We start from the raw sequence: 25,632 nt of genomic DNA, 5'->3' as shown, positions 1-25,632 counted from the left end.
GAATGCATTTGTTTTTGTACATGTCAGTGGCTTCGTACAGCAAAGTAGTAGCATAGGTTAATGACAGGAGCAATGTTAAATATTAATTCATACAGTAACTGACAACGAAGGCTATGAGAAGTTTAATGTAACAGATTTCTTTATTTTGCTTCAAACAATATCTTTCTGATTCTTTTGAGAGAGACCATATTGTGCTAAATACAGTTCTAAAGTGAAGGAGGCTTTTATTTGTGCTATAGTTCATGTTAATTTTCCAATAATTTCTATAGACACAAAAAACGTAGCAGGCACATAGCTTTGGGTTGAAGAAACAGTAATTATTTTCTTAAAGAAATGAATTTTTCAATGTTGTATATATAATGTTTACTTTTATTTTTATTGTTTGATTCATCCTTTACATCCAAAGTTGATTTAAGGGCTTGAATAGTGTGAAAAGCCTTAGGTCTTTATATTGATTTCACAGAAGAATCTCGACAGCTTTTATGTTGTGAGGTTAGAATAAATGTATCTAAACCAAGGGTTCCTGAATGTTTTGAGCACATAGATCATCTCTAACAGTTGTCTCACCAAACAATTCCTGTCTAATTCGTGATCTCTGACATCCTTATACAGATTTCTGATTATATACAATCCCACGTAGGCAAATTCGTGCCAAAGAAACTCATCCTGATTAGGAAGGATTTGTTTTTAAGTTCTCCTAGTGCAGTTAAGGAACAGCAAATGAGAAGCAGCAGCCAGCTACTTTCGTGTACTGTAGCTAGGGAACTTTTGTTTTAAATTGTTTAAAATAAAACATTTTACTTTTATTTTTATCTCTCCTAATTTTTTAGGGGGAAAAAAAAGCAATATTCAAAATGATGTTACAACGATTTTCCATCAACTTGCTCTTCCTTTCTCTCTTCCACAGCAAAAGCAATCTTTTAAGCACATCACTCGTGTTTGTGTACTGTGATGTTTTTGTTTCTAGGATTTCTTTTTTTTTTTTTTGTATGACCTCATAATTTTTCTTTACAAATTGCTTCCAATTTTTTATTTGAGAAATATTAACAAAATGTGAGTCCAAATTGGCATGAAAAGCAGGAAACAGAGCTTTTTCACCTCGTAATTGCCAAGAACATGATTAGCACAGAGAACCATGAAAAATGGCTAAATGGGAGGCTTGGATTGCTATAGCTGCAAAAGGGAGGAAAGCAGTTACTCTGCTTGTTTTCTCTCTTGAACTTCCTTTTTTCCTGGTATATGAGGTATTTTAGAAAGTAACCACTGCAATATAGCATATGCTGAGTTACAATGACTGTTACAAATGAAATAAAAATTTTGTTTCATAAGGCAGTATAATTTTGCAATTGCTTTGCTTAAGTGGTGGTGGTGGAGGAGTAGGGTTGGGAGAGGAAGTGATTCATACCTTTCTGTCATCTCCCTCCAAAGGGAAGAATTTCTAGTGTTAGAATATTATTTTTTTATATCTCGTAATATTATATTTATAATATTATGTATTAAAAATTGATTTAGAGTAAATAAATAGAAGCAGTAAATCGTTGCCATTAAAAACCCATTTGATCTTGGAGGTCTTTTCCAACCTTAATGATTCTGTGAAAACAAACCCCTTACAGAGCTTGGGCAAGTATTAAGTTAATGATGCTTCATTTCAGTGCATCACTAAACTGAACAGAATGCATCCATTTAAATAAAGATATAAATATTCATTGTATTTCAAAAAATATTTTGCAGCAAAATACACTTATGAGTTTATCTTGAGAAAACTAATGCGTGGTTCTCAAGCTGCTGGAATTACAGATAGACAACATTGTATGTAGCATATTAGGCTCCTGATAATTCACATTGGATGCTGTTTCATGCCTATAGAGGTGAATTGTCAGAAGGTGTGTTAGTTGAATATTCAGTTATGCAGGACTTACTAACTACAGAGTGCACGCTTCTGATACAAGTCCTAAAAATACTTACTTTTTTTCTCTGGCTTTCATTAAAAATGGGTTTAGTCTAAGTCACTAACAGAACAGTAGAATGAACAAACAGTGCATTAAAAAACAGAAGTACAATAATAAAAACACTGTCTGTTTTTGTGCATCTGAATGTGAGGCTCTAAATTATACAAATGTAGAAGCACTGAAGGAATCAGACTTTGTCCTGTTATTTTAAGGCTTTTAAGGAAATGCAGAAAGAGGAAATGATTCAGGCCATATGATGTAATGTATTCTATTTTTATTCTTCAGAGGGTTTATAGTTGTGAAAAGGACATATGCAAAAGCTACAGCTACAATAGCAAATATTTTTCTCATCTGATTTTACGTTAAGTTCTGTTCACAGCACAGACTGAGGAAGGAATTTCATCTTTCAGGCCACAAAATTGCTATTACATCCTTGTTGCTGTAGTGCATACCTGTTGTAATGGAACATTCAAAATATTTATACTGGAGGCTATACTAGATTTTGTCTTTGGTTGCAATTTATTCCCCAAGTCTTATTTTGTGATGCTCTACATACTTTTGGTATTTTGTTTGCTACTGGCTCCTTTCTTATCCTGTCCTTTCTTCTCTGACGCTTCTGCTGTATTTTTTTTCCAAGAGGTGGAATGTCATGCTCTTTTGGGTTATGATGTTACTTTAGGATTAATGATGAAGTCTTTGCTCCTTCTGGTGATTTCTTCCATATAAAATGAATGACTTCTGTCCTGTTTGCTCCAGGTGTAACTTGCTGCCCCCTTCTGTACACAAAACTGTACAAGTTCTCATGAGCTCTCGTTATGTTTAAGGCAAAAAAAAACCCACACCACAAAACCAAAATAAAATAAAAAAGGCTTTTGTTCTAGTTTCAGAGAGGTCAATGAGGTGATACTGGCAAGTCTAGAACTTTCAAAGACTAACATAACACGTGTGTGTGTGTGTGTATGTTCGTGTGCGTGTGTGCATGTTTCTAATACTCTTTTGAAAAGTAATTGCAGATTTCCTGCTAATCTTCTTTGGGTATATTCTCAGGAAAAGCAGAATGTAGTTTTATAAGGAGAAAGCAGGTACTTGTAGAAGAATGCAATACAACATAAATATATTCTTCTGATGAATTGACAGGACATGACAGCCAGAGATTTGCTACAGCAGAGGTATACTCTTCCTAATGGGGACACTGCTTGGAGACCATCGCCGCTTGTTACTGCTGCCCTGGAAGGAAAGCTTGTTATTCTTGATGGCATTCATCGAATTAACCCTGGCACTCTAGCTGTACTTCAAAGGTCAGGATATGAGCATGGATAAGTTGCGTGCACGTGATCTGTTTATTGAACGCATGCCTATTGAGAAATTAAGTTTCTTCTGGTGAATATGAGTTTATAACTTCAAGAGGACTGTAAAAATCAAGATGAGCAAGTTTGATAGAATATATAACATTCAGTCTTTACATACATGAAAGCAGAAGCGATTCTTTCATGTTCTAAAGAAGTCCAATAACCTAGGAAATTTCAGCTCTCTGTAAATACAGCGTAGAAGACTGAATCGAAGAATGATTTTACTCTACACTTATCATATCTAAAAATTAGTAATATTTGCACAATGATTTGAAAATGCAAGATAGAACATTTTTAAAATGCTTTGAATGCATTACGCTACTAAATAAAATACAATCATTAGTTACATGTAAAAGCATTCTTTATTTTGATTGAAAAGAACTCCTTCTAAATATTATTTCACAATTCAGTAAAAAAATAAACTTCCCAGAAGCAGAAGTAGTAACATAAGATACTATGTTAATAATAATCTGTAACATCAGGTCAAATATTTCTTGTACTTTGTTTACCTGAGTTGTGTAATGCCATTCATAAACTTAAAGGACATAATTAGCTTTAAAAGCAGGTTGTAGCAAAAACATTTTATGAATTCATTTATTGTATATATACAGAGGAGAGTAGGCAGAAAAGAGAATTGTGGTAGCCTGTTCTTTCTCTTTTTAAATCAGTTTATCTTTGCCTTCTGATTTTTCTTCGAACACATGCATGTGCTGTATCTACATACATATAATCAACTTCTGCATTAAAAAAAAAAAAGCTGTCTCTCTATGTACATTACTCATTAAAACCAACTGAAATATGTTGCTTCAGGAAACAAACCGGAAGTATATTACTTGATACCAGTATGACTAAATGACTGTTTAATGCCACTTAATCCGAAAGGTTTTTTTTAATTTTAATTTTCTCATTATTTTCTACTTAAACCAGGTTTACTAACTGACTTTGCACTGAAACTATCTACTTAGGCAAATTACTTTATCTTCACACCTGGATGCATCTTAAACTGCTATAACTTCTTTTTTACAATGAACTGTATTAACTGAGGTAGCTTTTTTATATAAAAACAAATAGTTGAAATAAGTATTATAGAAGGAAATCAAAGGCTATGTAAAGCTTATTTTTTATTTTCAAACAGACTAATACATGACAGAGAACTGACCCTCTATGATGGCACCAGATTATTAAGGGAAGACAGGTATCAGAACTTAAAAGAAGAATTACAGATCACTGATGAGAAACTACAGGAAAGGTAAAGTGTTGGCTACGACTATGGAATGTAAACAGTTTTTCATCCTGTAGAACACTTAATCTCCTTTATTTTATTACAAAAACATCTTGCAAAATGCTTCCCTCTTAAACTGATACCTTTTAATTGCTAAGAGGGCATACTTTAAACGTCAATTTCCTCATGAGGGTTTGTTGGTTGGTTTTTTTTTTTGGTATGAGAAAATTATATCCTGTTTAGAGTGCTCAAACTGAAAGAAAATCATTAAATATCCTTTAACAGAAGGGGTTAGAAATGGAAGAGAAATGTTAAGTACATAAAAATACAGATGTAAAAGAATATAATTCTTAATTTTGGAACATTTTATTAACAGCACCTGAAAATAAAGCTAAACTGAAATTAAATATAGCTTGTTACTTTCTTTTTCTTCATTAGCTAGAAAGCTGGTATTTAATTTACAACTAATATGGAGCAGGAAATCCTAAGGATGGGTTGGGACCCATTATGCTTATTCTTTTTGTTTCTTCACTTCCACTTGTCTGCTAGAAACATTCCACAGATAGAAGAGGTCTCTCTGATTGCCACTCTTGATAGATAGTCAAATACTGATGACAAATTGCAGTTACTGGGAAAGATACTGTAGAGTGTACTCCAAGATAAATACAATCTAATATTCAGGCATATATGAAATAAGCCGTATATAAGAAGCTAAACATACTGTTTTTCTTAAATGGCTCAAATCTCTGAAAAAAACATTTGAAGAGTCAGATGACTGTGCTCACATTTACACTGCAAGATGTGTGCGCTCCCAAACTTTCAAGAGACATTCTCAGTTCTGGTAGGGATGCACTCGCGATGTGCAACCTCTTCATATGTACCACCCCCTGTTTCTCTTAATTGTCATGCTAAGTACAATTTTTTTTCTTTGATCTTCTTTGTAGTCTACCCTTTAGAAAAGTTGTTTTTCTTTTATTGCCTAGTAGTTTTGCTGTTTCTGTCTCCCCTTTGATCTAAAATACTGCACTGTTGAGTTTTTTTGTTTTTTGTTTTTTTTTTAAAGAACTTCATTTTAAATTTAAAGTCTTCTTAAGCATTTATTTGTTTATTTATTGGAAGATATGATGTAATCTAAGCCTGTTTGTTGCTACTTGTATACAGGCTGCTGCAGCCATACACCTAGCTAGATGGGCATTTCCTGCATTTGTTTTATGAGTAAAGAACTATATATCAGGGAAGTGTTCATAAGGATTTTAAGCCCAAACTTTGAAAAGAGAAGCAAAAAAATCTCTTAAGGATCCATCTTGGCATTTCATCCTGACTTTGCGTTCAACTTTGTACTTCAGTATAGATCTACTGAAATATTGTGCACAGCTTTTTGCTACTTTGGGGGCCCCAAGAGTCCTTTTTGGTATTCCTCAGTAGAGTGTCCCTCTTGTCTTTAGACCGCAATGCATTGCTTTTACCTAGCCACTTTAATATTTTGCAACAGATTGCTTATTGTGAATTAGTAAGAACTAAATGACCTGTTTGGCTGACCATGAGCTTTCATTCTAAAAGGGGAGTGACTTGTCTTCACTCAACTGAAGACAAGTTAAAGTAGTGCAAAAATCTTGTCTGCTTCTTTGGGTTTGGCTGTGGTCTTCAGCGTCAGCGGACCACTCGTCTGTACGAGTGCTGTTCTGTTCAGCCCTTGAGGAACTGAAGGTGTTTCAGGACCTGATCCTTTACCTAATGTTTGTGGTCTGTTAATGTATTCTGAAAACATCACTACCTTTCACTTGCTCCAGGCCATGATGTCAGGAGTTGTTCTTTGATTCCAGTACTGCATGCCTCCCTGCTATCCCTCCTTTTCAGCAGCAGTTACCTGTCACTGGAAGCTTCAGTACCTTCCAGAGTCACAGAATGGCTGTGCAAAATGAGGCGTTCTTCCCAGACACCTTCTGATCAAATGTTATCTGGGTTCTGACAGCTGATTTAATCACAGTGCAAGAAAACAGGAAGGTGCAAACCATCCGTCATTCGCCTGGAAAAGATTGCCTTGTGGAAATAGCGTATAGAATACATTGTACCTTGAATTTATGAGCAAATTGCCTGGGCAGTTTCTTCCAAGTCATGACGGGGAGTTGCTTTCCACATTGATGAGAAATACGGTGTATTTTGCTGTGTAATAATGGCTTCGACTGTGTTTCTGATGCTACAGTTACACAGAAAGAGTTCTATTTATCCAGATTTTCTGAAGTGGACTAAAGTAATTTCAGTACAATTGCTCTTTCCAAGGCCTGCAGAATAAACATTGTCATTCCTGTTTCTGCTGGGACTTAATTTGGGTTGTTTGCTGAGTGGCACGTGAAAACTTCTGTTACTCTTCCAATAAGGATTTCCCTGTGGAAAGTGGTTTCAACTTTTATTTGAACCAGAATTCTTTTTTTTTTCCTCCTAAATCTCGCTCATTCTGTTCTCAGGCTTCAGTTCTCATTTATATATTGGAAATCAATACGTGTTTTAAGTTTGGCACATAGAATACATATTTTAGAGTTAACAAAAGTATTTTTTTTTCTTTTGTCATTAACATTTTAATTATCTGCCTTATCCCACATGTTAAGGTAGTTCTTCTGAGAAACAATGGAAGAGCAAAACACATACTGAGGGGTACATCAGTGATTTAGTGGAAGTGCATTGACAGAATTTTAAGTGAACAGTCAAGCAGGGCCTAAATGAAGTAGCTAAAAATAGTCATAAATGGAGGAGATGAAAGAGTAAGATAAAAAGGAGTATTTCTGAAGGACCAGGATTTGAAAAAGGCAAATGCCTCATTAGGAGATCATTAGATTAGGGGAGGGCAGGATTTGGGGAAAAGCACTGGCTGGGAACTGGAAGGTGGCTGTGATAGAGAGCTGATACCTTACTGTTATCTCTAAGAGAAATAGAGTACATGAGGTGAGGGGTCTGGAGAACAAGTGTTACGAGGAGCGGCTGAGGGAGCTGGGCTTGTTCAGCCTGGAGAAGAGGAGGCTCAGGGGCGACCTCATCGCTCTCTACAGTTACCTTAAAGGAGGCTGTAAAGAGGTGGGGGTTGGTCTGTTCTCCTACGTGCCTGGTGACAGGACGAGGGGGAATGGGCGAAAGTTGCGACAGGGGAGTTTTAGGTTGGATATTAGGAAGTACTTCTTTACCGAAAGGGTTATTAAGCATTGGAATGGGCTGCCCAGGGAGGTGGTGGAGTCACCATCCCTGGAGGTCTTTAAAAGACGTTTAGATGTAGAGCTTAGGGATATGGTTTAGTGGAGTACTTAGTGTTAGGTCGGAGGTTGGACTCGATGATCTTGAGGTCTCTTCCAACCTAGAAATCTGTGATACTGTGATACTGTGAGGTACACATTCCTTTTTTCCTTTTTTTTTTTTTTTTTTTTATTTGTTTAGGATCATCATTACTGTGCATGAGACAGTATGGTGTGGGGTTTCTCTCTTCTGGACTATGTGCACTTATTCGTGAAATACAGGAAATACAAAAAACCTAACTGTTCCTGTGTGTTGCCTCAGTTAAAAACTCACAAATGAGGTGGCCAGATTGTAAGTTACATATATACAAATATGTCTTTCATAATGGAAAAGAACAGCTGATGAGGCTTTTTAGATTTTAATAGAAAGTCAATTTTCAAATTCCATTCATAAAATACTATTTCCTGATAGATAAATGGAGTACTGTGCTTAACCAAGGAGATAAAACTTCTGTAAACATTTTTTAGTCTGTGTTTATAAGAGGATTTGAAACACCTGAAGATGTTTCTGGTAAAAAATTGAGATGTTAATGGAGAAGTTCTAGGTTCTAGAACCTAGAAGTTCTTGCTGCCCTTTTCAGTGCAGCAAGATATATTTTTTCTAAGCTTTCATGTCCCTGTATGAAAATGATAGTGAAAATAATACAATTATTTTTCACAGTTCTACTTCCTTTAATTTTTAGTTTTTCAACAGTAATAATACTCATAGATTTTGCAGTATTCTCCTTTTTATTCTACTACTACATATATCACTTAATGATAAATCAAGAGATTCTTTTATTTTTTAAATAAAGGGATAGTATTTCAGATCACAGTATGGCCAAAGGAAATTACAAGCCTCTGTATATAGAATGTGAACAGTATTATACTAAAGAATGTGAAAGTGCTTCGACGATGACAGTGTTATTAGCAATGTCAGACAAAGGGGAAATTATTACTTGCTGTTCAGATTTGTTTTCACATTTTGCTGGTTTTAATACCATTTTTCATAAATCAAATTTCTGACAACTTCATTTAAAAGTATGACTACGTCTCTAAGAGCTAATAAAATAGATTCTTATTTTTAATTATTTTAATTATTGACTTTGAGTTACATGTTCACATTTCATTTCATTACATTTCTGTATCTGTCACATCCACTAGCATTTTCCTGAGAAGGGTTTCAGACTGGTGGGTCAATAGCTTTAGCAGGAATGACAAGGGAAACTTGAGTATTTTTGTTTATAATTTGTGAAGAAGAGGAAAAAAAAAAAGCTGCCCCTAAGAAAATGACAAATGGTCTAGATTATCGTAGAGGTCTTTTCCAACCTAAATGATTCTATGATAGAAGGAAATTACAGCTGTTGATGACTTGTTAGTTGAATTATTGTATAAGAAAAAATTCATTCATCCACTGTGCATATCCAAGATTTCTGCATAGATCTTCTTATGTAATGAATAATTACTTATTTGAGACAGATGCTGTGGAGTTGGTATATATGGCTTTTACAAGATGAGCAGTGAGGTGCTGGTTTGTCTTATGAGGCGGTCTTTTAACCTGTTTGGGTGGATAATCCTCCACCCACACCCCCAGCATGCACAAAGATGATAAGGCTTTGGTGCGGTGGGCAGAAAGCCATCTATCACAAGAAAATCTAGAAATACGTATATAATAAGAATTGTTCAGAAGCTCATAACAAATGTCTAGTTTTAATGCCCTGCGGGCAGTGTATTATTTTCCATGTGATTAAGTTGAAAGACAACATATATAGTAGATGAGACAAATATAAAATGTGGCAGAAAGTAAATTTTGCAAGCAATGAATGTTCTTAACTGCTTACATTTTCTAGCTTTTACTTTGGTTTTCGCTGTTTTTTTTCAGCTTAGTGGATTTCCAGATAAAGTAATCTGTTAAATTTAGAATATTGTGAAACTGAAGAAAAATAGCAAGGAAAAAATGATAGCTCATTTGTGATCCTAGCATTACTACAATTCCTAACTCATAATATTGTTTTTATTTTGAAAGAATGTGAAATTTATGAAACCATGCTACAGGAATAGACAACCAAACCCAGTTTGGTTTTGCAAGGTGGCATTAGGAATGCCATTCTGCATCTTTTTGGTTCTTTTGGAAACTTCACTTGCTTTGAACCATGTGTCACTAACAAGAAAATCCTTCCCTAAAATCATTCTGAGCAGTCTGCATTCTGATCTTCCTCTTGAGCAGTGGTGGTAATCCTTGGTTGGAATTAAACACTGATGTCAAAAGGACACGGATATTAGTGCAAGAAAGCACTCTGCTATCTCTGCTATCAGTAAACATTTAATAGAAGGAGAAAGGAATGGAGACTCTCTGCACTAATCCACTAACACCAGATTTTCCTACTGCGTTAGAGTTTCAATAATTCTAAAAGTGTTTTAGAAAAAGGTGGTGTTTTTATTTTAAAAAAAAGTTTTTAACAAGATGCATTTATTTGGCCTTCCTCTGCAAAGAATATAAGATGTCAAAAATCTCTGTTTAAGAAATAAAGCTCCATATAGTAGCTTCATATTCTATTCCTTTAGGGACTTAATCTGTAATACTGTGGAGCAACTTTGAAGCTCCTCAATTGCTATCATGGACAGTTGAAACTTTCATAGCATTGCAGGATCAGGTCGTTTGTGACATTTGTTTTAATAATACACTTACCTTGACATTTTTCAACATTTCAAACATCAGTCCAAACAATAGGCTTTTGAAGTAGCCAGGTAGTTTCATCCATGTTTACAAACTGGAAAACTACAACAGGGGTGTTGTAATCTGTCAAAACCTAGAGTGTACCTCAGTAGCTTTAACTGATACCACCAAATTAGCTTGCCCTTACTTCATCTCCTTTCCTCCAGCTTCTCTGCATTCTGTCCCTGACTGTCCCCATCATGCTTTTTGAATTAGGCATTAATGTGGATGTGATACAAGAGAGATGTGTTTCCTTTACAATGGAAAGCTGATGGCTTTTTGTGCTCTTACGTATTGCAGATAGACCAGAATTGGTCCTGGGAATTTAGGTGATTATAGAAGGAGGTTTGTTTTTCTTCTTGGTAATGGGGGGAAAGGTGAGTTTTTTCTTCTTGGTAATGGGGGGAAAGGTGACTCTGGAAATCTATGTATTTATCCTATCTAGGGATCATTTTCTTCTGTAATGAAGTTGGCCAATGTTCCCTGACCTTCTTTTATGCTTAGTGACAGTGACGTTCCTATTGGTTCCTCTTTCATGTGATGTTTTCAGACATCTATTTCTATTTTTATCAGTCAGGGAATAGCTTCTAGGCTTATGACTTTCAGCTGAGAATAACTCATGCCACCCCCTGTGTTTGCTTTGATACAAGAGACTGTTTGCTGTAATGACTCTGTTGTATCACAATTTTATTGTTGTGACTAACAGATGAGCCTACTACGCAGTAGATTTGATGATTTACATTTAATGGTCATATTGTGTCTTAGGATTTTCTTGCTTATATACCCTCATTTTCCCCCTCAGTTTAACCAGGAAGAATACTTGCCTCCAAAAGTTCCGATTTCAAATGTAATTTATATGGGGAATGGCTCATGATAACAGGCATATCTAACAATATAAGCCAATTCAATTTCACTTGATTTTCTTTTTCCAAATTAGCATCTGCTATTTTAATAAGAGTACTGAAAAATTAATTGTTGTGAACAGCCCCTTCTTGCATAATTTGACTGTCTTTCATATCTGACTTGTTACTGTCTATTCTGTTACTTCAACAGGTCATGAAGTTGTGCTGATGAATGAGTATGAATGAATTCCTAATCCAAAGAAATGATAATATTACATAGATAAGACAGGCAAAAGATGTGAAAAACCACCCAAGACAGATGCAGCAGTCTTCTACTGCCCTAACACATTCATCCAGCAGTGATATATTTAAGCTTTGGTTATATAAACAAATAACAAAAAACTTAAATAAACATATTTAAGTGTTGGTTGCAGTAAGCTCCCGTTATCTTCCGTGGAATGAAATAGGCAGGCATTTAAGAGACTGTTACTCACCAAATCCTACAGTGTGAACTTTACACAGTGAATAGTGGATGTATTGCTACAGGAAGCTGTGGAGACAGACAGAATGATGAAGTTCAGAAAGGGATTAGACAAATCTATGGATAAAAGGGCATTAAAACAAATAAAGATCAATCCCTAATATCCTTGAATGCGTGGTTGTGGGTGCTGGGAGAGTGTGAGGGGAATTAAGTGCTCATAGTAGTTCATCACATAAACCTTGAAAAAGGCTTCCCCAAGGAGCATCTCCAGCTGCCACCATCAGAAACAGAACATTTAGCTAGATGGATAGATTGAAGGACCCTGTAAGGTGTTTCTTAAATTCTTTAAATCTTAAGCAGCTATTTGAGGGACCTGTTTCCCCGTGCTGACTTGAAAATGAGCCGAAGGTGAGGTAACTGGCCTGGCCTGGCCTTTGAAGTATAACTTTCTGAGATATTATGAAGTTGGGCGCATTAATCCCACCCCAACCAACTAGGTGTTTTTTAAGGGGCTGCAGAGAATGTCAGTAAGTTCCTGAAGTGTTACTAAATCCATCTGTTTGTGATATTAAGGCCAATCTTCACAGTTTTATCCTTTCTGTCAATCTAATTGAGTAAAAGAAATTCTCATTACTGCAGCTTCAGTAGATGTTGTTCCTTCCCTGATTTGCCTGTTAGACATATTGCTTTAGGTAAAGCACTTCTAAAAATCTCATCAGATTAGTGAGATGTGTCCATTTGAGATGTACAGACCAGTAAACAGTAGCCCAGTTGCCGGTATTTGCCCATCTTGAGACGTGCAGGTCATGTTGCAGATGAGAAGTGGAGACTTTGGGTACCCTTCTCAGTGTAGAGAAGTATGAGCAATTTATACAATTGCAAGTCATGTTATGCAGTCTTTGTCTTTTTTTATTTTTAATAAAGTTGCATTTGCAAATTATGACAAAAGACATTGTGATATGGTTCAGTACACTAACATAATTAGTTTTTCATCTATTGTAAAAATAAAAATATTAAATTTGATATTCACTGCTTAGGTCGAGTAATGCATTTTTTAAAACTTGTTTTGCAGGTCTATCTTTCCAATACACCCCTCATTCAGAATAGTTGTCCTAGCAGAACCTCCGGTCATCGGAAGTAGTACCCAACAATGGCTGGGTCCAGAGTTTCTGACGCTGTTTCTTTTTCATAATGTTCGATCTTTAAGCAAGAATGAAGAAATTCAAGTTATTAAGGAAATGGTAAGTATGTTCAGTATTTCAGGCACATGCTGATTATTGTTTACTGAACATGGTTATTTGCTGTATAAAAATATTCAGCTATTCCACTCCCTATTTCAGTGTAGCACAAATGAGCCTTCATTTTCAAAGCCTGCTTATCTTTTAATGGTATTGGAATAAATTAGCATTCTTATAATGATATTAAATGATGCTGTAATAGAAGAACATTGTCAAAACTGTATTCCTTTTTTGGTGACATAAGCCAACTGCAGAAGGTGTATACTCATTGCATATATGTGTAGCTGTGTATGGAACTTAACCCATCGTGCAGTAAGATTAATACTGTTTTGGTTCAAGCAGATTCCGAATGTACCAAGTGCTGCTGTGGAGCAGTTGTTGTCTTTAACACACAAGCTTCGGGAGACGAATGATGCCACGGTGAGCACTCCCCTGCCCCCTCTTTTTTCCCAAAAAATTTGATTTCTCCTACTATGACTGTTTTGTTTGTTTTAAGAAAGGCTGGGTAAAGCTTGCTAGTTATAGTGTTATTTTAGAGGCTGCCTGATTGAAAACCAGCCCCAGAAAGTTACTGCTAGCAATTACTGCACCGTATACTGTAACTTCTTTGATTTTTATGTATGTTTTTAGAATCTGCATAAATAAAGCTTTCAGGAAATCGCCCAAATCCTAGAGAAGTAAGAAAAGCACACACACTGTCAGTGGGCTTAGATATGTGGTTCACAATGAGAGACGCTCGAGGTACCTTTTGAATAGGTATGGAGATAATCATGTTTGTCCAAGTATGTTTTGATTACTTCACTTTAGTCGTTGGAACTTTGGTAGCTGAAATTATTGTGGCTTTTTCGGCAATGGAAACTATCTAGCCATTATAAAATGCCAGTGGGCAACAGCAAAGATTAGGAATGTAAAAGGGATAGCTCCAGAATTCCTATCTGAGTTACTGCTACAGGTTATTCTATTAAAGCAGTCTTATCAAGAAAAATAAGTTCTGCTGACATAGTAACCACAAAATTCTCTAAAAAGATAGTCAAATCTTGGTGAAAAGTAGAAGAAATCATTGCTATGGCAACTGGATGATTTTAATGTAACTAAAATGTAAAACATTTTTAGTAGAATCCAGCGGTTTAACTGGTATGCAAATTGTAATCTGTTCTGCTTAGTTTGCGTGATTTAACATGGGTAGTAGTTTTAATAGTATTACTACTCAGGTAGCTGAGGGATACTGAAAGGCTGTTGTGCTCTTCTGAGCTTAAAAGAAAAAAAACGCTGACTTTTAGATGCACCTTTGGGACAGTGTTGTTACTAACATCTATTTGACTTTCTGCACCTAATGTTTGACAAATGTAGACTGAAAAAGTGTAGTTTTGGGCATATTTGGATTCATGCCGTGCTTGAATAGAGCATTATAGAAGTCATTTCCAAACATGTGGATGTCTGTAGCATTGTGAAGTATCTAAATGAAGTATATGATGTTGGATAAGAAGTGTGTCATGATACGGACCGAGAGAGGATTCTTGTAGATGAGCAGTGACATGAGACATGTCAAGAATAGCATGCCTGTGTGGAGAGCTGAAATATGTGCCTAAGGTATGTCAGGCTATTTTTAGAGTTGCCTAAGTAAGTAATCCTCTGCCAGAGATTATCCTGAAATATTAGCCATTGTTTAAAGTGATTTTGTTAACAATAGAAGAATACCTGTAGCATATTCAGCCTGTGGGTGTATTTTGCGTCATTGTAATTGTTTGTTTGATATACAATAGAACCTAGAGACCACAAGCAAGATCCGGTTGAATTAGATGCCTCATAGATATATATTCCAAAGACTGTCACAAGGACTGTAACCTAATTTTGAGTTTACAGCTATTCCATATAAAAATAAAAAACAGGTAAGGAAGAAAGAGGACATTTTATTAGAAAACTCTAGCTCCCAGTTGCAAATATTCAGATGATGTGACAGTTTCTCCTCTGTGGACTTGTACTCTGTTTATTCCAGTGGAGGATCCAGTGCTATATATAATTTTGACTTTAAAATGCCCTTGTTCCTTAGCGATTGGAGTGGCATGGTGTGAGACGAGGCAGGAGTGCCTTCCTTCTTCCTCCCACCTGGTGCAATGGATGAAGCATGCTACCTCAGTTACTCTGCTCAACTGTCAATTTCCACCAATGCAATCCCATAGGTTGTGACTTGGGAGGATTGCTTACTTTACAAAAACATAATTTGCCTGAGAATATTTCAGGTGTTTAAGATTCTTTACAAAAAATAAAATCTCCCAAAACAGTGAGAGTTCTGACTAGTGAGCAGGGACAACAGGGATACAGCACTCACCCCTCTCACTTGCCCATGCTTTGCTCATGGCTGAGTAGGTCTTGAGATAACACTTGAAAAGTCATCATTTACAACACAATGTCTGTAATGCTTGGTAGTAAATGGTGATGCTTCAGAAAATGCTTCACAATCTTTGATCAGTGAAAATAGGAAGAGCAAGAGTAGTAATTGTAGCAGTTATCCCAGTCTAAACCATTCTTGCTTATTGCTCAGAGCTAAGCTAAAACATACTATCCTTTGCCTTCTTAGCTTTTGAGTTTTGTACAGTCTCGTGGAACTGATTCTTTTTTTTCTTTCCAAAAAAAGTTAGTCTGTTTGTCAAAACTGCAGTTTTCCAGAGGAAAGAGTTGGTGATAAGACACTTCTCGTGCTTAAGAAGGATTAAGAGAGAAAAAGATTGTGAAATTAATAAAGTGTTGCCTTCTCTATTTTTTTCCTTGATGGCAAATTTCAGGATTTTTTTCCAATTGAAACAATATATTAAAATAACTGTAATGAAGTTAGAAATCATTTATATTCCCCAAAGCAAAACATTCAGAAATTACCTAATTAAAATATTTCAGTTGACCGAGGCAAAGCATGGCGTGACTTATCAGATCACACTCATTGTTGTGTGCTTCCTGTTAAAATAAGGAACCTGTTTGTATTAGATACCTTCATCCGGTATATGTAGTGAATAGAATGATTTCTTTCTCAGTCTTTATATCTCTCTCTGAATAGATGGCCACTTGTCTGGGGGGCTTTGTTTGTTTGTTTTTACATTTTTCTGTATTTGCTTTAGGTCTGCCTTCCCAGGCCTTGAATCACTTTGTATCTCCTTACTGAATCATGTCCAATTTCTAGCATTTACTTTAACACATGGACAACAGAAAAGGACACAGTGTTCCAGTAATGGCCCACCCAAAAGGCGTGTGCAGAGGTGATACAATCTCCTTACTTCTGTCCAGTGTTGTCTTGTTTATACATCCACGAATCCTGCCAGACCCTTTTGCCAGAGCATTACATTTGGAGCTCATATTCAGCTTGTGAAGAGCAGACTATAGATTTTAAAACCTTGGTCCTTTTACCATGGTCCTTTTACCTTTTCTCCTTGTTATTATCAATCCTGTTTAGTTTTAGGATTTATATAGCACAGAAAATTAAGTTATCAGCACATTTTTTCCCTGTTGCTTATCAAGTGAAATCATAAAGCAAATCTGTAGATAACATCATGATTTCCGTGACACTGAAGTGCTGCAACAAATACAGAATTACAAACGTGTGGATTAAAAAGCACACACTACTATAGGAGGCAGAAAGCACTTACGAATTAGGAGAAAACTTGAAATAATTACTTTTGGATTACATTTTTTCCTGACTCATTCAGTTTAAATCCCTGAGATCAATTCCCAAAGATGAAGTAATTAAACCACCTTGTATTTTTTGACAGGCACAGTCTCTGGCTTCGTCTTTATCTACTCGACAACTGTTGCGAATTTGTCGGCGACTGTCACAACATCCAGATGAAAGCCTTTACTATGCTGTTAATAAAGCCTGCCTTTCCAGGTAGAAGTTCCAGTTTGGGTGGAAGTTCCAGAGTTCCTTGGTCTATTGCTAACATGCAAGATATCTTTTAATGCAATTCAGTAAATAATGCAATTGCTCTCTTGCTTCTTAAATTCTGTCATTTCTTCAAAACTATTTCTGTGGTATTCTCAGACTTGAGAGCTAAGTCAAAATGGTTTTGTACTGTTTTCGCATCTTTATGATGATGTTTAATGACATCATACAAGTTAAGTCACCATTATCAACATTACTTCTCTGTCTCAAAACACTCAAAGCAGAGTTATATTAATGTCTAGTACAGCTGGATGTTTGATGGAGGTTCAGTTTCAGTTCTATAAACTGTATATAAAAAAAGTTATGAACATAGTGGTTTTTTTTATTTGTTTTCTTTTCTTTTAAAGAAGGCAAATTTTCATTAACAAAAGGTTTGGGAAACTGTTTGGGCCTCAAACTGTATGCCACGGAGCTCTTTATTTCACTTTAGAGCTCTGGGTTCAAGGGAACTCAGTCAAGAGTAGAGGTGTTTCCAAATAAACATCGTTTCTATAGTAGCTCTTACTGATAGTGGAATGAGGATATTACATACTTCCAGTCCTAATTCATCCTACATTGCAACTTTTCTTGCAATATTCCATAATACTGAAGCTTTTTATAATGAGCATGCAGCTTATATGAGGGCATAGACATAGACATTAAGGGTTTGGAGATCTAAGTAAAGCTTCATACTGGTTTTACTTTACAGAAAATACTGAAAACTTTTAAGAAAACTTCCTTAAAAAATGTTTTACCTCTTTTATTTCTTCATTTAGGTTTTTACCAAACCTTGCCAGATCAGCTTTACACAAAAATCTACAGGATTCCGGTATTGAGTCAAGTCCAGATAACACAAAGAAACTAGAGGAGAAGGACTACACTTGTAAGTTTGTGCCATCTTTTTGTCCTGTTCTTCATGAATGTTACTCAGATAGTTCAGCATATAAATGTGCACTAAATGACCTCAAAATTAAACGTAGTTTGCTTCAGTTACATCCATTTGGCTTTGTTGTATTGGGAAGTAATAACTCTTAGTATGCTGATACTTACGTATTGTCCGTTGCATTCCTGCCCATGAAATTTAGTGTCCTTGACATGTTTAAGGGTTCCTCAGTCTAACAGATCGATGACCTCAGACACTTGATCAGCTCTTGGACTTTTGTTGTTGTTGATTTGATGTTTTTTATTTATTTGTCTGTTTTATTATCACTTGTACTACTGTTTTGCATGGTTCGTAGTTACAGCTTTGTTTTGATCTTAATCTTTCTCTAATATGTTCTTTACCATTGCTTTTTTTATCTTCACTGGTAAAATCAACCTCTTTCTCATCAAGACTCTTGTAGGAGTCTTGGGTTGTATTTTGTTTTCGTTCTAGTACATAATTCTTTATTAGTTTTTCTTCTTTTTTTAAATTTTCTTTAAGTTGCTGTTACATATCATCTTTATCCAGCATGGTTTTGTTTCTTTACCTCCTGCAACCTGTATTCTTTTGAAAGAGCCTTCAGTACTTCACACATATTTCTGCTTCTGCCATTTTTCTCACTTCTTTTTCATTCCTGCCTGTCCTTTGTTCTTCATGCTGATTGTGTAAGTTTTGATAACTTCCATCACGTAGCACACAGTGAGTTATCTGCCATTTTCTGTTCACTAAACTTTTCCTTTCAACAGCTTTGATCCATGCTCCATCAGTATTATATTTGCTGTCATTTCCCTGTGTGGCTAATTCTTAGTTTTGTGATGTATTTGACTTCTGTGTTTTCACAGTTATTCTACGGTAGCAAACATGTCTTTGGTCAGAATTAATATAGACTCTGTTTTTATATTTTTTTTTTTATGTAGGTGAAAAATATATATAAAAAACAGGCATAATAATGCAAGAATGACTGCACAGGTGTATGTATGCATATATATATGCATATATATATATCTGCATAGGTATATATAATACTATGATGTATAGAATACATGCTTTATTGATAATGCATGAATGGCTGCATATGTATACACATGTATAGCTGAATGTATAATATTACATAATATTGTATTGTAATGTATATAATGCATTGTATCTGTATTTGTATTATATGTTATATATATATTAAAATTATTTATGAAATAATTAGAAATATTTCCAATTGCATTATGCTATCTGCTTACCATTTTTTTCCATCCTGATGCCTACCTTGAAATTTCTTCATGTTTCTCTGTCCCATGTTTTAGAAGAGAGCACATTATAATCCTTTTTTATTATTATATATACTTAGCTTCTGCTTTCCTAAGGAAGAAATTTATGGTTCTCTTGATGTAAGAATTTGTTAGTTTTTTTTACTTTATCTCTCAGAGTTGAAGGTTATACCTTCAAGTGCAAATTTATTCAGTTTTCGGCAGGTGTTAAATGTGTCCACTTTATAAAATTAACCCATTTGGTCAAAAAAGTAATTCTGGATGCAAAAATCAACACTCTAGTACTGCTGTGATGGGTTGGCCCCAGCTCTCCTCAGTCCCATCCACACCCTACGCCTACTGGGACACTTAGAGAAAATAGAGAATAGAAGAGAGTGAAGAGCTCGTGGGTTGAGGAAATGTGGCCTGACAAAGTTAGTGGTATTCCAATAACAAAACAAGAGTATGAAGTTAAACCAAGGTAGCTGTCACAGCTTCTAGTATACTTTATGATATTTTTTACGTAAGATCACCTGTTCGTCATTTATTGTAGTAGACTTCTTTGCAATTATAAAGAGAATTCAAATTCATTATAATGCAACCTCTTGTTAACAGATAATCTTTCAAGCATTCATTTTAGATAGAAGTCATTTACAGCAACCCACAGCCTTGTTAAAATTTGCAAACTTTCACTTGTAAGCATTGGCGATTGATTGCATGTCTGCTCAGAGGATGGTATAAGTAACGCATGTGCTTGTTTGTTTCCTGGAAAATGTCTAGGTGAAATAAACCATGGGGTTCTGAAGATAGGATCTGTGACTATGCCAGTTTATAACCCAAGTGAGAAAATGAAAGTGCCTGATGTGTTGTTTTACGAAAATGCTCAAGTAAGTAGAATTCGCTGGTTTCTCAGGTACAAAAAGTTTGTTAAATGCATACTAATGCACATATTCACATTTATTAAAAAATATACTAATTTTGAAGGTTATATTTCTGGAGTAGCTTCTTTAGGATAAATATTTTTCTCAGGGGATTTGATGCTCATTTCAGATTCATCTTCACTGTGTCCCTTTGAAGATGTTGGAACAATTCCATGGAACATTCATAAAATGTGAAACGACTTCAAATCAACTTGAATTTTATTTAGAATGATTTGATAAGATGTTTTATTGAGTGATTTTATTGCTGCTGCTGACCTGATCAATTCTTGTGGCTGGGTTATTGATTCCATCCTGACGGAGTGTTTTACAAGCTCATGATAGGAAGTTTTGCAGGTCGGTAGTACCTGCCTTGTATTTGAATTAACGCTGTATGCTTGAAAAGCGAGGTGAAGAGTAGTGTTACTAGTTAGTTATTAGATAATTATTATTTTATTTAACTTGAGTTATTAATTAGTTGCTAGTGTTATTAATGTTAACTTGTTCACAGTAGCAAAGAGTAAGAGCAATTAGAGAACACAATAAAAGGAAAGGGCTTGGTGACTTTTTTTTTGTTTGTTTTAGTTCCACCCTCTCCCGTGTTCCTTTTATAGAGGTAGGTGTATTGCAGCTGTCTTCTTCATCTAGTTTGTGGGCCTCAAAAGTGTCAGACAAGGTTATCCTTAGCCAGAGAATTACCCTTTAAGTGACTATGATATTTCACTGATAGCTTTTGAAGTGTTTTTCTTTTTAGGAGACTAGTGTGAATCTCCCTACTTTGTGAATTTCCTTTTCTCTTCTGCTCTATTTTTTCTTCTTTTCTTGCTTGTAATTTCTTCCCAGAAAGGCTGTCCTTTCTGCTACATGGGTATCACCTACTGAAGGTGACAGGCCATGCAAGGAGAACAGATGACAGTCTTCTTCATCTTCCCCAGTAACATTTCATGTGAGATTTTGTTCTGTGTTGCCATTTCAGTAAAGTACTTTATTTCAGTGTGTTGGAAATGAAATCCTAAGTCTTACTAGGATTCATATCTGCATTGCTTCTTCAGTCTTCTTGCTTATTGCTTCAGTAATTATAACTGAACACACTGCAGAAAACTGTGGCTGATATTATGCATCAGTTTTGTTTAGGCGACATTTGTTAAAAATGCTGCATAGAACAAACTGCTCTGTATCTGCCCCTGGTAGCAATGAATTCTGAATCCTAGAGGAAACGACAACCAAATACCTGTCAGAATAGCTGTTCCCTTTTCAGAATGAATTTCACTCTTATGTTCTGTATTGCAAGTTCCTACTGTAGTTCAGTCATTCAAGTGTTGTAGTGATAATTTAGCAAAACTTGCTGGAGAACAAATTTGGTTTACAAGTCCAATGCAACTTTTCCTCTCTTGTATCTAAAAATTACATTGATTTTTTTCTGTGTTGGTTTATTTATGTCCTCAGCCCTTTGCAGTGCTGTACAATGTAATGAAATGCATAGTTTTGGTCTTGAAGCATTACATGTTCTAGTGGAATTTAGCTTTGCTGCAGTACATTGCTCTCTGTCCAGAGCAAGCAGCACAGGGATGGAAATGATTTTTAGGTAGTACGATAAATGCCAATTTCTTCTCAGTGTCTGCTGAACATGGGTTGATAAAGTTGATACGATATTGCTGTGTCTACTTACAGGTTCTTCATGTAAATATTGAATCTGAAATGTCTGCACGCATCCTAATACAATGTTAATTTATGCGCTGGTGAAAAAAAATAGATATATCAATAATCTTGTAGGAAAGTTGTTCTGCAAGGAAACTAGAATGTACACATATTTGTCCACTTTAGCATAAAACAGAATTCATCTGAAGGAAATTCTCGTGCTTTAGCAGTAGAATCAAAAAATCTAATCAGTAAGTGTGGTAAAACTGACTTGCTAGAATTTATGCTCTATCGGGTCAAAGTTACTCTCATCAGTGATAAATTGCTAGTGTCTGTGCTTTCAGAAAATACAGTAGCTTGCCTTGAGGTCTTCTTGAATTAATTGTATGTTGAGTGTTCAGTAGTCTTTTGACATGCCTGGTTAGGATTTTGTGGTATTAAGCTATGTTTACACGAGTTTCTTCCCCCCACCCCCGCCCTCCGTTCTGGAGAGATTTGGAAACCTGAAATATCTTTCACACACTTGCAAACTGAGTATTTCTATATGCTCAGAAATTGCATGTGACGTACTGTTTTTTTGTGGGTTTGTTTTTTTTCAAAATTAAGTACTAGAGATAGAACGATAATGTGGAAAAACTATGTTTATCTATATGTTTATCTAAAGGCAAGCATTTATTTCTGTAAGTAGCTTGTCTGACCTACTTACAGATGACCTATTTTCACTAGGTACAGTAGAGAAATATACAAGACTATTGCTAGTAAAGTACTCTGCATTGCCACATTATCCTTAAATCCTTTTGATCCTTTTAAACAAATAATTTGTGAGGAGCATAATAAGGTTGAATTTTGTACAGTGTGTGTTACATTTTATAATGCTGGATATGCGTACAATACATGTTGTACTTTGACTTCAGTTAGGCAGTCTAATTTAGAAGTTATAAGAAACATAATAAACACCTTTAGACTTGAGCTTGTATTTTTCTGTCCTTATTTTCCTTGAAACTAAAGCTTAATTATAATAGGAAAGTGTGTTTTTTATTAAGCTACACCTGGTGTTGAATTTAAAAAAAAAAAAAGTATATAATTTACATATTCATGTCAGTTCCCTTTTAATTCCCTGTTTGTTTTCTGTACAGTTCTACCAGGATATATTTTACTTCCTACCTGTACAGTTGCTGGAAAATTGTCATATGTGTGTAAATGAAAGTTCTTATGCTTTAGGTGACAAACATTCACCTAGGCTAAAAAGAAAATGTATTTGGAATGATTACAGAGAATGACACAGTTAGGGAAATCAAATACCCAGAACTGATCAGAGCAAAGAAAATGCAGAAGTAGAGTTCATATTTTTGTTTCATTGTTTTAGTCACTGGATAGATTGCCTCTGCTATTATTGGCTGAGAGGCACTGGCTATGTAGTAAGTAGTGGTTAGTATAACTTAAAAAAAAATAAATTGGCCCCAAATCTTGAAAGTTCTTGTTTACTATTATTATTAGTGAATATATAAACTTTTGAGAGCATAAAAATGGGAGTAAAAATCATCTTTTTGTTTCTCTAGCACATGATGGTAATGGAAGATATGCTAAAAGACTTTCTGCTGGGAGAACATCTTCTTTTAGTTGGTAATCAGGTGAGTTAAACATTTCTTAAAACTCATTATTTAATAAAGAAATTAAATCTGTTTTGCTTCATTGAAATTGCATCCATTGGTACTACCGAGGTAATTTACCTATTTTTGACTCTTTATCTATTAACATCCATTGGTTTTATGAGCACGTATTGGTGGAAAATGTAAATGCCTTAAGTATTTTTTTTTGTGTGTGTGTTGTTGTTGTTTGTTTTTACATTGCTGTCAGAGCAGAAAGAGAAAATATTAGTGGCTATGTATAACATCATTACCAATAAAATGTTTGGTCAATTGCTTTGGTTATTCTTCATAGATAAGTAGCAAAACCTCTCCTTTAAAATTTCTAGTGAGGATAAGAGGTATAGAATTAAGTATTATTCTAATTTTATTTATTAGATTCACTTTCTTCTTTGGCACATATCTTTGTTGCTGGAGACTGTATTGTTGAGATCATGGGGCCTGACATTCTTTTAGTTGGTCAGTGCTGTTTCGTAACACCTTCGAAGAGTTTATAGTCTCTCCAAAGTTAGGTATGGGCAGATGTTCTCTTAGTGGGTTTGTTTAAAATCTTTGTTCTTCACAACCATCGGAACTGTCAGGTGACTTAAACAGAATTACTTGCTTTGCCAGTTAGCTCTAAAAAAAGAGGTTTTGTTATTATTTCTGTATGTTTAAAGTGTTCAGGAAAGTGATTTCCCAAGCTACCAGGTTGATTTTTCTTCCCCTCTTAAAATAATCTTCTCCCTTTGGTTTAGCTTTCCCATAGCATGGTTACAGTAATTTTCTAGCAGATGTTTCTCTTTATGTTTTGCAATAGCCTTTGGAAAAAGTCTAACCCAAAACGCTAATGGTCTAACCTACACAGTGAGGAATGTAAAATGGTAATTGTTGTTAAAGTGCATCTATTAAAATTACAGCATATGTTTATGTGCAGTCTTACTGATACAGAGTCCTTTTTAAGAGCTTGTATTTGAGATTTCATACTTCAAACCTCTGTAGACTTTTGCTGGATGATGCCAGGTTCTCCCAAAAGGTGTCATATATTGGTAAATGAAATACAAATTTCATAAATTAAACACTTTCTTGAGTGAAATATGATCTATTTTTCCTATTCCATTAATAGTGCCATCTGCCAAGTTGTTACTGAAAACGTTGCATAGTACAGATTGCCTGCAGGAGCTGCTGTCCTCCCTGACAAGGCTCACAGTCCCACAGCGTCCAAGCAAGAAGTCTTGGGGACGGCACCAGGGTGAGCCTGGTGCCTGCGAGGCCAGACAGGTTCGCAGTGACAAGCCAGGTCTGAGGTCAAGACAGCAGGTCTGGGCTGGGGTCAGCAAGGTTCAGGGCCGGGCACATCAGCACTGGAGTGTAAGTCAGGAAGGAACTGAGGAAGAGCCTGAGTGTAAATGCAGCTCCTAAACAATGGGGAGAAAGGGGATCTCAGTGAGGTTACTTGGGGCTTGCTCAGCAGCTATCAGAGCTGATGTTCAACACAGACAGCTAAAGCCCCTAGGTGGGGCGTGGAAGAGCTTGCAGAGCCTGGTGGTACACTCAGGCCCCTGACACGTGCTTCATGTGTTTTACCAGTTTGACAAAAAATATTGAAGACTACATGAGTATGGTTTTTGTTTTTAAGGTATTTTTCCAGCAGAGGTATACTCATCTTTAATAATCTACTCTGTGCCATATTTTCTTAAAGCTTACGAAACTTGTACTGGAGACAGTGTTAAAAGATTTAACCAGGTGGAAGGTTTGGAACATACTGCTTTGATTTTAGACATCCGCTCAGTTCTGCCATTAAAATTGATTGGTTTGCTGTGATTTGTCCTTGGCAAATCTGTAATACTTACGGGTTTTACTTTTTAATTGCTAACATATTTTCTGAGTACATCCAGGTTTATTCTTTGCTAATTTGTTCCACTGTTTCTGTGTGTGACTAAGTTAGGCCAACTGACCTTTTTTTTAAAAAAAAATAAAAAAAATACTTTTTAAGTTTGAGCACTCTATTTGCCATTTCACAGCCTTTTGGGACCATACCAATCATCCTTGATTTTTCAGATGTTTACTAACCATTTAGAAATTGATAGGGTAATTCCTTACGTATATTACTGAAAATTTTTACGGCATGTAATGAATCCTGTGCAAGTACTGCAAAAGCAACTATATGTTTTCATGTTAAATGCACAAGTATCTTCCCACTGAAGATAATACAGTTTTTATCCTCTTTTTGTAAAGCATATGATTTAAAAAAAAAATAATCTTTTGCTGTTCAGTTACTTTAACAGTTTAGTCTGTAATTAGAAGGTAGAATTTAATTTCCGT

At 35.5% G+C, this 25,632-nt stretch overlaps 1 protein-coding gene across 1 annotated transcript in view; it reads left to right on the top strand.

Annotated features, from left to right (window-relative positions):
* Nucleotides 1-25,632, top strand: part of VWA8 (von Willebrand factor A domain containing 8) — a 195,797-nt gene that overhangs the window by 52,384 nt on the left and 117,781 nt on the right. The window contains exons 13-20 of the mRNA XM_083811017.1: nt 3,087-3,247; nt 4,434-4,547; nt 12,892-13,060; nt 13,400-13,477; nt 16,816-16,931; nt 17,741-17,847; nt 19,908-20,014; nt 23,242-23,313. Coding sequence (XP_083667143.1) covers nt 3,087-3,247; nt 4,434-4,547; nt 12,892-13,060; nt 13,400-13,477; nt 16,816-16,931; nt 17,741-17,847; nt 19,908-20,014; nt 23,242-23,313 — 924 coding nt within the window. The remainder of the gene's footprint in view (nt 1-3,086; nt 3,248-4,433; nt 4,548-12,891; nt 13,061-13,399; nt 13,478-16,815; nt 16,932-17,740; nt 17,848-19,907; nt 20,015-23,241; nt 23,314-25,632) is intronic.

Source organism: Anser anser (genome assembly GCF_964211835.1).
Source record: "Anser anser genome assembly, chromosome: 1".
Lineage (NCBI taxonomy): Eukaryota > Metazoa > Chordata > Aves > Anseriformes > Anatidae > Anser > Anser anser.
Note: the sequence above shows the minus strand (reverse complement) of the source record. Positions and strands in the feature narration are given on the sequence as shown.